Raw genomic sequence first — 14,272 nt, 5'->3', positions numbered from 1 at the left:
CTCATAAGGGCCTGTATATCCAAATGGTAAATAGTACAAGAGTAAGTAATATAAAAGTTAAATTCTGCCTCTGGGAAGAGAAGGTCCTCTGAAAAACTGAAACATTACTATAACATGTTTCTAATAAACAATAACTTAATACGGGAAATGAAACTACACATTCAAATTTGGTGCCACTTGGGAAGGACTATAAAAGTAAATACATTAATAGCATCTCTGGAATCTGAAATAAAAGGTGTTACTGATTCCTGTATAACTTATAATAGCAGGGTTTTTTTGTTTGTTTGTTTTTTGTTTTTAAGAGATGGGGCCTCATTACCTTGCCCAGGCTTGTAGCACAGTGGCTATTTCCAGGCACTATCCCACTATTGATCAACACAGGAGTTTTAACTTGCTACATTTCCAAACTGGGCCAATTCATCTCTTCTTAGGCAGCCTAGAGGTAACCCTGGCTCCCGAGAGGTCACCATATTAATGTCCAACTTAGTGCAGACACCCGATCAGCATAATACACTACAGCCTAGAACTCCCGGGCTCAAGTGGTCTTCCTCCTGTCTCAGCCTCCTGAGTAGCTGGGACTACAGGTATTTGCCACCACACACAGCTATAACTGCAGATTATTTATAAACCAAAGAGAAAATTTCTGATTCATTTATGACCCTTTTTTAAAATATTTTTTTTAAGAGAGGGAGTCTCACTATGTTGCCCAGGCTGGCCTTGAACTCCTGGGCTCAAGCAATCTTCCCACCTCAGCCTTTTGAGTAGCTACAGGCACACACTACCAGGCCTGACTTCATTTATGTCCTTCTGAAATAGTTCAAAGTTTTATCAAAAGGTTTTACGGCTTACTTAGGCTGTACTATCTTACAAGCAGGAGCAATCCTTTAAAAAATATTTAAGCATTTTAACATTATACATAATGCTACAATCACAACTCTTGGTGGACATCCATTTCCAAAATTCTCTAAAAGACTCTTTTACAGGGAAGAGTCTACTGAGGAGCTATTTTATCACAGACTAGGGTAGACAGAAAGAAATTACAGTCTTAAGTACAACTCTTGGCTTGATTGTGTGAAGAGTTCCAAAAACTGGCATATTATACAAATGATAAGAAACAGTAAGTTAATAGCTATAAAGAATGTCTCAATTTATATTTTAGTAATTTACCTTTTCACAAGACAAGGCAATTCATTTCAGATAGACCAGGATAGCAATTTTTAAATGCATACCGGATTTTAAAATGTTCTTTACACGTAGTAAGTTAAGCCAAATAAAGAAAGATGTTTAAGAACGCAATTCTAAGATAACTCTATATCCTTCCTCATTATGGAACATTGTAAGGCATTATGACTCAGAAAAAGTTAAGAATCAGTGCTCTAAAATACAAGTACAGGCCGGGCGCGGTGGCTCAAGCCTGTAATCCCAGCACTTTGGGAGGCCAAGACGGGCGGATCACGAGGACAGGAGATCGAGACCATCCTGGCTAACACGGTGAAACCCCGTCTCTACTAAAAAAAAACACAAAAAACTAGCCGGGCGAGGTGGCGAGCGCCTGTAGTCCCAGCCACTCGGGAGGCTGAGGCAAGAGAAGGGCGTGAATCCGGGGGGGGGAGCTTGCAGTGAGCTGAGATCCGGCCACTGCACTCCAGCCTGGGCGACAGAGCGAGACTCCGTCTCAAAAAAAAAATAATAATAATAAAATAAATAAATAAATAAAATACAAGTACATACTTTTAACATGGTGAGGGGTAAATGCTCTCACCTCAGTAGAGATAATTTTTCGGCTGATTATCTGATTTTATATTTATTTTTTAAAAATAAAAATACCAGTGTAAGACTGACATTTGTTACCATGCAACACACTGCAAAATATAGTGTGTTTCTGTCACATCGACCTTCATTCCCAGACCATCATCAGGCATTACTGCTAAAAACGAAAACCACACTACACAGTAAGTCAGAAACACCCACACTGGGATACTTGCCTTCCAGTTAATGAATAATATGTATCTATATTCAAACTTTTCATTTTGAAATAATTACAGATTCACAACAGTGGCCAACAAAACAAATGGACAGGTAAGTTTCATGTATTCTTCACCCAGTTTCCCCCAACAGTAACATCGTGCTTAAATATAGTAAAATACCAAAACTAGGAAACTGACATTGGTACAGTCCACAGAGCTTATTCAGATTTCATCATTTCACATGTATTTGTGTATGTAGTTTCTATGAAATTTTTATCACATGTGGAGATTTGTATAACCAGACACAGAAGTGCTCTATCACCACAAAGCTCCTTCATGCTATCTTTTACATGCACACCACCTACCACCATCTCTAATTCCTGGCAGCCACCAATCTGTTCTCCATTTTTACAGTTTTGTTATATCAAGAGAATTTTATAAATGGAATTATATAGCATGCAACCTGAGATGATTGTTTTTGCCCCTTGGAATCCATCCAAGTTGTTGTATCAATAGTTTATTCCTTTTTATTGCTGCACAGTATTCCATGGTATGAATACACCACAGTATAACAATTAACATGTTGAAAGATAACACCTGGGCTGTTTCCGGTTTATGGCTATTATAAATAAAACTGCTATGAACATCCATGTACAGATTTTTGTGATTACAGGTATTCATTTCTCTGGGACAAACACCCAGTAATGCAACTGCATATTTAGTTTTATAAGAGCATATTTAATTTTATAAGAAACTGTCAAACTATTTGTCAGAGTGTCTGTGGTAGTGATTTCTCTCCTTATTCTTTTCATAATTGTTTTAGTTATTCTACGTTCTTTGCCTTTCCAGACACATTTTAGAATAATGTTGTCTATGTCTATAAAAGCCCTGCAGAGTTTTGACAGGAATTATGTTAAACCTATAGATCCATTTGGGGAAGACTGGCATCTGTACTATGGTGTATTCCAATTCATGAACATATGTCTCTCCATTTATTTAGGCCTTCTTTGATTTCTATCACTAATATTATTTTTTTGTTAGATGTGTTCTGTTAGATGTGTATCTAGGTATTTCACTTTCTTTGGCATGACTTTACATTTCAGTCTCTACATATTCATTATCAGTGTAGAAAATCAATCGATTTTGTGTTGATCTAATATCCTGTGATATTGCAGAATTCATTTGATATTCTAGGAATTTTTCTGTAGATTCCATGAGATTGTCTATGTACACATTCATGTCATCTGAAAGCAGAGACAGTTTTATTTCTTCTTCTCCCATCTTTATATAACTTTCAGTACTATGTTGAGTAAAAGTGATATGTGTACATCCTTGCCTTGTTTCTCAACTTAGGACGAAAGCTTTGAGTCTTTCACCATTAAGTAGGATATTATCTGTAGGGTTTTTGTAGATTCTCTTCATATAAAAAGTTGATGTTCCTCTCTATTCCTTGTTTAGTTGGAGCAGGCAAAGAGTAATATTTTAATGTAGGACAAAATACAGAGTATAAAGAAAAGATGTTTAGTTTTTTACACACCAATATGTGTGAGGACACACCCCATGACTCTAAACAACTTCCATTAAATGCTGAACTGCACATGAGAAATGTTGTAGAGAATGTATATAGGCTTTTTGTGCATATTCAAGACTTAATCTAAATCCAAACATTTGCACTGTATCCATATGGAGCCATGTTTCAAGTAACTCAGCTTTCATTGATTACTGCATAATTAGGCCGGGCGCGGTGGCTCAAGCCTGTAATCCCAGCACTTTGGGAGGCCGAGGCGGGTGGATCACGAGGTCAGGAGATCGAGACCATCCTGGCTAACATGGTGAAACCCCGTCTCTACTAAAAATACAAAAAACTAGCCGGGCGTGGTGGCGGGCGCCTGTAGTCCCAGCTACTCGGAGGCTGAGGCAGGAGAATGGCGTGAACCTGGGAGGCGGAGCTTGCAGTGAGCCGAGATCGCGCCACTGCACTCCAGCCTGGGTGACACAGCGCGAGACTCCGTCTCAAAAAAAAAAAAAAAAAAAGAAAGGGATGATTACTGCATAATTGGTAGTAAGAATTAATGCAGAGACTGAATATTTCATCTTTGAAATAGTCTATAAACTAGGAAACACCTAAAATAAAGGTTTTTTAAATCTAGATCTGTAATATCCTAGAAGACTCCAAACCTTAGGTGAGATGATGAAGTTCTCAATACCAAATTTAATTCATTTTAACTTGAAAATAAGAATTTTCAGGAAAGTAGAAAAAGGTCATAAATAATGTCAGGGTTTTACAATTATTGAAAAGTTGTGAATCTATTATTTAAGAAACAATTTTCCCATTTTAGAGTTCCTATAATAATGAAGAAAATTTTAAAGTACAATTTTTTAAAGAGTAAGTTCTTTCCTAATGCTGCTCTGACAAAACCTTTATTTATCAAGAAATTCACTTGGAACCTCACTACAAGCAGGCCACACCACAGGACAAGCAGCCAGGCATCCATCGGTTTCAGCAGAGCCTGGTCGCTCAGAGCAAAGACATTACACCTGTCTTGACCCAGCAGGCACAGGTTCATTGCCCTGTCTCTTCTTCCACTGCATAACCTGATGTGACAAGCAGCAATGAGTTCTCCACGGTGTACACCACTGCACTGCACTCTTACTACAGTAATTCCACAGACTGCAATGAGAGATTCCAGGATTTTTCCCACAGATCCTTTTTCCCCCATCCTTTCTGACTCTGTGAAATCAACTTAATACACATTCTTGAAAGCTCAGAGAGCTGACTGAATCAATAGTGCATGAGCATGATCTAGCTACCCTTCCTCTTTCCAAATCCCTAGATATGACAGAAACGGTAGAAGGCAGGTAGGATCAGACTGAAAGAGGAAACCAGAGCCCCAAAATCCAGCTAGCGGGGGCTTCCGTGGTGCTCTTTTCTAGATGATGCACACTGGAAACAGGAAAGAACTGCACCCAGACAACCATTAGAAGGATTAACTGAGGACTAATTTCCTACCTTATAATTCTACACTAGCACCAAGCATGTCCACGCAGACATGTGTTCCAGGATTTTTGTAGATTCTTTTCATCAAGTTGAGGATGTTCCTCTCTATTGTGGACATTAGGAACAGAGAGAGAGGGATGGTGTCCAAGAGGTGTATTAACAACCTGACAAATAGTAAGACCAGATACCAGCGCTTCCCAGTTAGCTGTATGACCCTGCTCCTCTCCCATATCCCCTAGAGTACTCAGACATCATATTCACAGCAAAGTATCTGGAAATCTCAAAAACAGAGATGAACAAACAACTAACACCCCCAAGAACGAAGGAAAAATGAGAGAGAGGAACCAAGTTCATCAAACAGAAGCAGCAGCACCCAAGAAAACCTGCTTAATGAAGCACTTTCGGAACTGTTAAAATAAGAAAAACAAAATACGCTCCACTGAATTAATGAAATGTAGTTCTACAAAGAAAATTAGTCTTGCATCAGACTTCTCACCGACAACTTTAAAAGCAAAAAGATGACAAAAATATCTGTGAAAAACATATCTTCAAAGTTGGGAGAAAAATGATTTTGAATATATATTTCCATATCCAGTCAAATTAGCATACAAATGTGAAGACATTTTAGACATACAAGGACTTGAATTTTTCAAAAATCCTCTCTGAAAGGGTTACAAACAAAACAAAGCAAAATAAAAATAATCCAAGAAAGGGACAGGGAGGCCAGGAAATTCATAAAATTAAGTAAAAAGTATTTATTACAGACAAACACAAGCAAACAAGAATGTTATTAACCAAAAAAGAAGTAGAAACAAACTGATTCTTATTTGTAGGGTAGGAGAAATAATGTGGACACTGTCTGACTCTAGACATTAAAGGTGGACACCAACACAAAAAGAAACAGATTACACATCATGCAAACCACTGCGGGGGAAAGAGCAAAGAAAGCTTGCATAATCTAACAAAATATGGGAAAAGGTAATAAATAATAAGGCAAATGAAAACCACAAAATAAGATAGGACAAGTCCAAACACTCCAGTAATATTAAATATAAATAAATCAAATTCACCTATTCAAAGACTGATTCATAGATTAGACACGAAATACTGTTATACACAGGCATACCTCAGAGATACTGTGGGTTCTGTTTCAGACCACTGAAATAAAGCAAATGTTGCAATAAAGCGAGACACACAATTTTTTGTTTCCCAGTGCATAAAAAGTTACGTTTATACTATACTGTAGTCTATTAAATGTGCAACATCATTATGTCTAAAAAAGATATTATACATACCTTAATTTAAAAATACTTTACGAGGGGCACATGTTCTCAGAATCTCCTGGGGCTGTGTCACGGGCAAAAAATTAAAAAAACAAACAAACAACAAAAAAAACTTTATCAAGACCAGCCCAGGCAACATAATAAGACCCTATCTTTACAAAACTTTAAAAATTAGCTGGATGTGGTGGTGCACACCTGTAGTCCCAGTTACTCAGGAGGCTGAAGTGCGAGGACTGCTTGAGCCCAGGAGTTCAAGTCTGCAACGAGCTATGATCATGCCACTATACTCCAGCCTGGGCTACAGAGGGAGTCCCGGTCTCAAAGAAAAAAAAAAAAAACTTATTTCTAAAAAATGTTAACAATCATCTGAGCCTTCAATGAGTCAAGGCATAATCTTTTTGCTGGTGGAAGTTCCTGCCTTGATGTTGATGGCTGCTTACTTATCAGGGTCATGGTTGCTGAAGGTTGGCATGGCTGTGGCTATTTCTTAAAATAAGACAACAATGAAGTCTGCTGCATCATTTGATTCTTCCTTTCATGAAAGACTTATCTCTGGCATGTAATGCTGTTTGACAGCATTTTACGTACAGTAGAAATGCAGAACCTCTTTCAAAACTGAAGTCAGTTCTCTCAAACCTTGCCACTGCTTTATCAAACTTACTATGTGAGTTTACATTAATAGTCTAAATCCTTTGTTGTCATTTCAACAATATTCACATCTTCACTAATAGAATCCATCTCAAGAAACCATTTCTTCACCTGCGTTCATGGATTTAAAAAAATTAAGATTAAAAAAAAAAAAAAAAAACACTTTCTTTGCTCATCCCTAAGAAGCCACTTCTCATCCATTCAAGTTTTATCATGAAACTGTAGCAATTCAGTCATATCTTCAGGCTCCCTTTCTATTTATCTTCCTATTTCCACCACATATGCAGTTATTTCCTCCACAAACTGTGAACCCCTCACAGTCATCCACGAGGGCTGGAATCACCTTCTTCCAAACTCCTCTTAATGTTGATATTCTGATCTCCTCCCATGAGTCACAAATGGTCTTAATGGTGCATCCTTTCCAGGTTTTCAACTTACTTTGCCCAGATGGATTGGAGGCATTACTACCTATGGCAGACATAGCCTTACAAGATGCATTTCTTAAACAGTAAGACTTGAAAGTCGAAATTACTCCTTGATCCATGGGCTGCAGAATGGATGCTGTGTTATCTGCATGAAAACATCATCAATTTCCTTGTACATCTCCATCAGAGCTCTTGGCTGACCAAGTGCATTGTCAGTGAGTGGTAGTATTTTAAAAAGAATCTTTTTTTCTGAGTAGTAGGTCTCAAACAGTGGGCTTAAGAAATTCAGTAAACTATGCTATAAACAGACGTGTTGTCATTCAGGCTTTGTTGTTCCATTTATAAAGCACAGGTAGAGTATATTTGACTTAACTCTTAATGGCCCTAGGATTTTCTGAATGGTTAATGAGCATGGCTTCAACTTTAAGTCACCAGCTGCATTTACCCATAACAAGAGTGCCAGCCTACCTTTTGAGGCAATGAAACCAGGCACCGACTTCTCTCTAACTATGAAAGTCCTACACAGATCTTCTTCCAATAGAAGGCTGTTTTAGTTGTATCAAAAATCTGTTGTTCAGTGGAGCCACCTTCATCAATTACCTTAGCTAGATCTTCTGGTTTCTCCATCAGCACTTGGTGTTTCATCTTGTACTTTTATGTTATGGAGATGGCTTCTTTCCTTAAACCTCATGAACCAAACTCTGCTAGTTTCAAACTTTTCCTCTGCAGCTTCCTCCCCTCTCTTCGCCCTTAGAGAACTGAAGAGTTAGGGCCTTGCTCGGGATTAGGCTTTGGCTTAAGGGAATAGTGGCTGGCTAGATCTTTCACCCACACCACTAAAACTTTCTTCATATCAACAAAAAAGCTGTTTTACTTTCTTACCATTCATGTGTTCACTGGAGTGGCACTTTTAATTTCCTTCAAGAACTTTTCTTTTGCATTCACAACTTGGCTGTTAGGTGCATGAAGCCTAGCTTTCAGTCTATCTTGTCTCACCATGTCTTGCTCGCTAAGCTTATTCATTTCCAGCTTTTGACTTAAAAGTGAGAGATGTACCACTCTTCCTTTCACTTGAACACCTAGAGGCCACTGTAATTAACTGGCCTAATTTCAATATTGTTGTGTCTCAGAGAATAGGGAAGCCCAAGAAGAGAGAGAGAGAGAGATGAGGGAATGGCTGGTAGGTGAAACAGTCAGAACACATACAACATTTATTAGTTAAGTTTGCTGTCTTATATGGGTGCTGTGTCTGGCATTGCAAAACAACTACAATAGTAACATTAAAGATCACTGATCACAGATCACCATAAAAAATAAATAACGACAAAGTTTAAAATATTTTGAGAATTACCAAAATGTGACAGAGAGGCATGATGTGAGCATATGCTGTTGGAAAAATGGTGCCAAGAGACTTGCTTGATGAAGGGTTGCAGCAACCTTCAATATGTAAATAAACAAAAAAACTGCAAGATCTGAGACATGCAATAAAGTTATGCACAATAAAATGAAGTATGCCTTTATTGTTTAAAAGGGATAAATTTAAAGCAATGACAAAACAGACTTTAAGGCAATATGTATCAAAGAGTATACTTTCGTATTGATGAAAGGTATAACTCATCATGTAAAATATATTAGAAACTTTTAATACCTTTATTGTCAATCAAAGCTTGACAATGCCATGTATAAAGTAAAAAATGGTTAAATTACAAAATTCACAGATCAGAATAGAAGACTAGCATTATTCTCTCAGAAAATGACAGGTCAGAATAAAAACATGTAAGGGTACAAAGCAACAAACTGCATAATGCATAATCTTAAGTATATATAAAAACTCCAACTATACAAATATTTTAATCACATGAAGAATAGTCACCATGGTATGAATTACCATGTATCAAGCCACAAAGAAAATCTAAAAATAGTATCCAAAGCAGAAACCAATTGGGCATAAATTAACTTCAATGTACTAAAATTAGAAGTTAAAAAACAGACAACTAAAGAGAAAAATAAATCTATCCATTTTGAATTTTTGAAAAGGAACACCTTTCTATATAACTTTTCAGTTAAATAAGAAACCAAAGATAAATTTTAGCAATGAACAACAACTGCAGAGTGAAACCCCTAGGACGTCCTCAGAGATTCTGGGAGAGGGCATCATATAGCATCAAATCACATAGCATTAAAGATGTACACATCAGATTGTCTTCTAAATAGCATTAATAAACCATTTGTTAGAAATCAAGACACACAGAAATAAGCTTTTGATACATGATGCTATTAAAAAAATAGAAAACCTCAAAGATCCTAGAAAGAATAAAGAAAAAGACATCTAAAACAAAAAGTATAGTTGATAAGTAAAATCAAATCTGATTTTTTGAAAAGAATAGTAAAATAGACAATTCCTCAGCGAATTCTCAATGCAGAGGACCAGCATACTATAAAACACTTATTTAAAAAAAAAAGAATCAAAGTTTTTTTATTAACATCTCAAAATATGTCTGATTTTAATTTTTGTGTATGCTCATTTTAGTAAACATTTGTGAAAAATCAGACTACTTTTGGCACGATAAACTAATAGTACATTAACAGAAAGACACCTGTCCATTTTTTTAAAATAGCAATTCCATATTTCAATCACACATCACACAGTATGAATTGAAATAACTATAAATAACGAAAATGAAAATGTTACCCATGAACTCCATCCAAGCCTACTTCACCAACACATGGTAATCACTTATTAGACTGGTGAACATCTTCCCAAGTGGTTTTCTTTTCCTTTTTTAATAGCTTTTTTAAAGTTTTATTATTGCAATATTTAAGATATAAGGGGGGAAAAAGGAACATAACAATGAACCCCTGTGTACCTACCACCCAACTTAGAAAATAAACATCACCAATACAGCTGAAAGCCTACAGATATGCCTGCCCCTTAGAAGTAACCTATCTTGCTCTCATGCATTCTTCAGAGTTTACTACATGTAATACATGTGCACATACTAGTAAATAATATATAACACTGCTTTGTATGTTTTAAAATTTTATATAAATGTTGGCTGGGGCGGTGGCTCATGCCTGTAATCCCAGCGCTTTGGGAGGCCGAGGCGGGTGGATCACGAGGTCAGGAGATCGAGACCATCCTGGCTAACACAGTGAAACCCCATCTCTACTAAAAATACAAAAAAAATTATCTGGGCGTGGTGGCGGGTGCCTGTAGTCCCAGCTACTCGGGAGGCTGAGGCAGGAGAATGGCGTGAACCCGGGAGGTGGAGCTTGCAGTGAGCTGAGATCGTGCCACTGTACTCCAGCCTGGGTGACAGAGTGAGACTCTGTCTCAAAAAATAAAAAAAAAAAATTTTATATACATGTTGTATGTACTCTTCATCAATTTGCTCTGTTTCCCTTAAAAAGTATGCTTGTGAGATTCAATCATGCTGGCAAAAATGTTTAATTTTCACCATATATAGAATTCAATATGAATACTGTTAACAAATTATTCCCCTGCTGTACATTCAATAATGCTGTTAAAAACGTTCTTTGAAAATCTCTTGTATACATAAGTGAGAGTTACTCTGGAGTGCATATGTAGGAGAGAATTGCTGGGTTACCAGATGTGTACATCTTTAACTTTACCAGACATTGCCAAATTGTCTTCTAAATAGTGTAAGAGTTCCTGATAGTCTATGGTCTTATCAACACTTAGTTTTGTCTGACTTTAGTTTTTCCCAATGTGAAAAGTATGAAAGAGTATCTTATGTTTAATAGATTTTAAAGAGTACCTTATCTTTAATAGGATACTCTGATTAAATTTGCACTAATGAAGTTCAAGAGTTTTTCATGTGTAGACATTTGTGTTTCTTCTTCTGGAAATTCCTGGCTTCACTGTCTGATTAGAATGGCTCCATTAATCAAAAATCTCCACTCAAATATTCTAAGGAAAGACTTCAGTGAAGTCTAGTTATCTGTAGTAGGCAGAAACCGCTCATTACCCCTTTCTTTTCCAGAACATGATAGTCTTAACATGAAAATCAGTGTCTTGGTGCACAAAGTATTCGATATAACATCAACACTCTTCAACGTTAAGTGCACCTTCGTCATTAATCCTTTAACCTGCATTTCAAGTTACCACAAATGCAAGCAGAATACTTACATGTATGAATCTGACATCATGTGCATGTAATATTAGTACATTTTTTCCAAGATTAAACTAACAAAAAGCTGACTGCACCTTCTGATCAACAAATCCTTAAAAAAATTAAGAACAAATTCCTACATGAACTTCAAAACAAATACAATCCCAAGGAGACAAAGTTTACACAAACTGAAAGGCAGTAAATACTTTCACCACAAATAGATAAATCTTGACAAGTGAAAGAGCACAAAGTGTGTGGAGAGGGAAAGAAGGCAGTTAGGAATGTCAAAGGTACCACAATTCCAGAATCCACCATACAGAAAGCCTCTGTATGCCAGTTTCCTATTCTGAACAATGAGATGGACAATAACAACCCCACAGGTCACTGTGAAGAGTAAACAAGATAATATGGGAGTGCTACACCTGTACCTGATTCAATTCTATATTATGGATAAAAAATGAAGCAGAGAGGTCAAGCACTTGTTCAAGTTCACAGTTAATAAATGATTCTAATACCCAAATTATTGACACTGCACTGTAATATTCACAGTACCTTTCCAATATGGGTCTCCAATGATTGTTAGAGGATATGCACAGAAAGGAAATGGCTAAAGACAGCCACTAAAAGAAAAATCTAAGATAAGAAAAGCATTTGGACCTTAAGAAAAAAATTACAATGAACAGAAAAGAGATTACCTTAAATGATAACTTACTCATTTTCCTTTGTACTCACAAATATACTTTAGACATTTGCCATCTAAAAGTTGAAATCAACAAATTGCCAGCTTTAGGAATATATGGCATTTATGAAACCCAATTTGCTAGTTAAGGCCAATTAAATTCTCTAGAAATCATTTTTAGATAAACAACTGATTTGACCAACTCTAGCTGGCAGAATTCAAGTGGCCAAATACTGGACCGAGGTTACCTACCTACTGCAGGTGCATCATACTCATCACCAAGCAGAATTTCTGGAGCAGAATATGCAAGAGATCCACAGCTTGTAGTGAGCTTCTTCCCTGGTTGAAATTTGTTGCTGAACCCAAAGTCTGTCAACTTTACAAGACCTTGTTTTTCAAAGAAGACTACATTCTCTGGTTTTAAGTCTCTGTGAACCACATGGAGTTTATGGCAATAAGATATAGCATGAACTATCTGAGCAAAGTACTTCTTGGCCAAGTCTTCGTTAAGACCCTCCTCATGTTTCATTATATAATCAAACATATCTCCTCCATCCCCAAGTTCTAGAATAAGATATAGTTTGGTCTGGGTGTCAATAACTTCATAAAGGCGGACGATGTTAGGATGCTGCACTAGTTTCATGCATCTCACCTCCTGGAAAAGATGACCAGTAGCTAGAGTGTCCAGTTTTGTCTTGTCAATAACTTTTACTGCCACCTTTTCACCCGTAAAGACATGCCTGGCAAGTTTAACCACAGCAAAATGGCCTCGACCCAAGGTTTTATCCAGATCATATAATCCAGCAATCTTTCCATCATACCCTCGCTTAAATCCCGCCATGCTGGTCCAACAGAAGAAAAAATATTTAGACTGTTTGAAATAGATCTTCTCATATAAGAATATCTGGTGAATACAAAAAATTCATTTTCAATGTCGTCATGGGTATCTACAAAATAAGAAGAGAAACAAAATTAAGTTTCTGTGACTTTTCTTCACAAACTTTAAAATCAGTTCATTTTTTGTTTTTTTTTCATTTTAAGAGAAACTTGAAGAAAATAAATTGAGATATAAAATGAGTCAGGGTCATTCATAACAACCCATTTCTATATTTAGACTTTATATTACAAAGGCTGAGAATTTAAACACTAAATTTTTGCAAACTGAAAAAAAAATTAGTTCATTGGAAGCAATTTTTTGGTGGTCAGTAATAAGAAAACTGGCAAGTTTGACAAGCATGTTTAAGAAACAAACATTTCCTAAAAGTAATTTTAATTAGTGTCTTAAAAAATAAGGCAAGAGTTGACAAGGGAAAACACGAAGAATAAACATTTGGACAGAAACCCAACAACTTTTCAGTTTCCCCAAGACCAACATCACTTCCTTTAAGTGCAAAAAAAAAAGAAAGAAAGAAAGAAAGAAAGAAAGAAAGAAAGAAAAATTCCATTCTGTGAAGGTTTCTCTAACTCCTTCTCTCCTCAATATCTCCAGAGCACCTTGGGACACCTCTATTTTATGTGGTCTTATTCTACAGGTATTCAGGTACGCCATCTCCTCTATCCTGACAGCAGCAGGTTCTCAGGGATTTTCTATTCTAAGATTCTTTTCTACTTTCCCCCAATACCTAGAACAGTGCTTACAAATAGCATGTAATCCAAACTGTCTTATTAAATTTTGAAATGGAACTTTTTCCAAAATGTTTCGGAGGTAATTGTTTGCTCTTGCATCACTATTGTTTAGGATAAGCACCTGGCACACAGTAGGTGCTTAACATATTAGTAAACATATTAACATTGACTTTTTAAACTTATAACTGAACTTTAGATTTTTTGAGGGGGTTCTAGGTATGTGGTAGTAGGTACTTAATAAATATTTGCTAATTTACTGGTATTCATCAGTTATGCTGATTTTTAATGATCGTTTTCCAACTCTGAATCACAACCCAGCATAACGTGATTATATTCCAAGAGTAAACAGGCATGCATTCTTACAGATGATTTAAAGATCATTTGGTTTTTAAGAACCACATTTCATACTGCACTTAAAAATTTCAACTTTTATAATAAATGAATAGAAATAGGTTCCCCATAAATTACCCTGACTCAGAAAAACAAACATGTATAAAATTAAACAAGATGCAA

The 14,272-nt window shown here is 36.4% G+C and overlaps 1 protein-coding gene across 4 annotated transcripts in view; it reads right to left on the bottom strand.

The window, feature by feature from the left end:
* The window catches only part of SNRK (SNF related kinase), a 62,975-nt gene that overhangs the window by 31,974 nt on the left and 16,729 nt on the right, over nt 1-14,272 (bottom strand). For all 4 annotated transcript variants that reach the window (NM_001257661.1, XM_077990908.1, XM_015131175.2 and 1 more), the window contains 1 exon segment: nt 12,386-13,080. In NM_001257661.1, the coding sequence (NP_001244590.1) occupies nt 12,386-12,974 (589 nt within the window). In that variant the 5' untranslated portion in view covers nt 12,975-13,080.

This window comes from Macaca mulatta, chromosome 2 (assembly GCF_049350105.2).
Source record: "Macaca mulatta isolate MMU2019108-1 chromosome 2, T2T-MMU8v2.0, whole genome shotgun sequence".
NCBI lineage: Eukaryota > Metazoa > Chordata > Mammalia > Primates > Cercopithecidae > Macaca > Macaca mulatta.
This window is presented reverse-complemented; position numbering and strand designations above follow the sequence as displayed.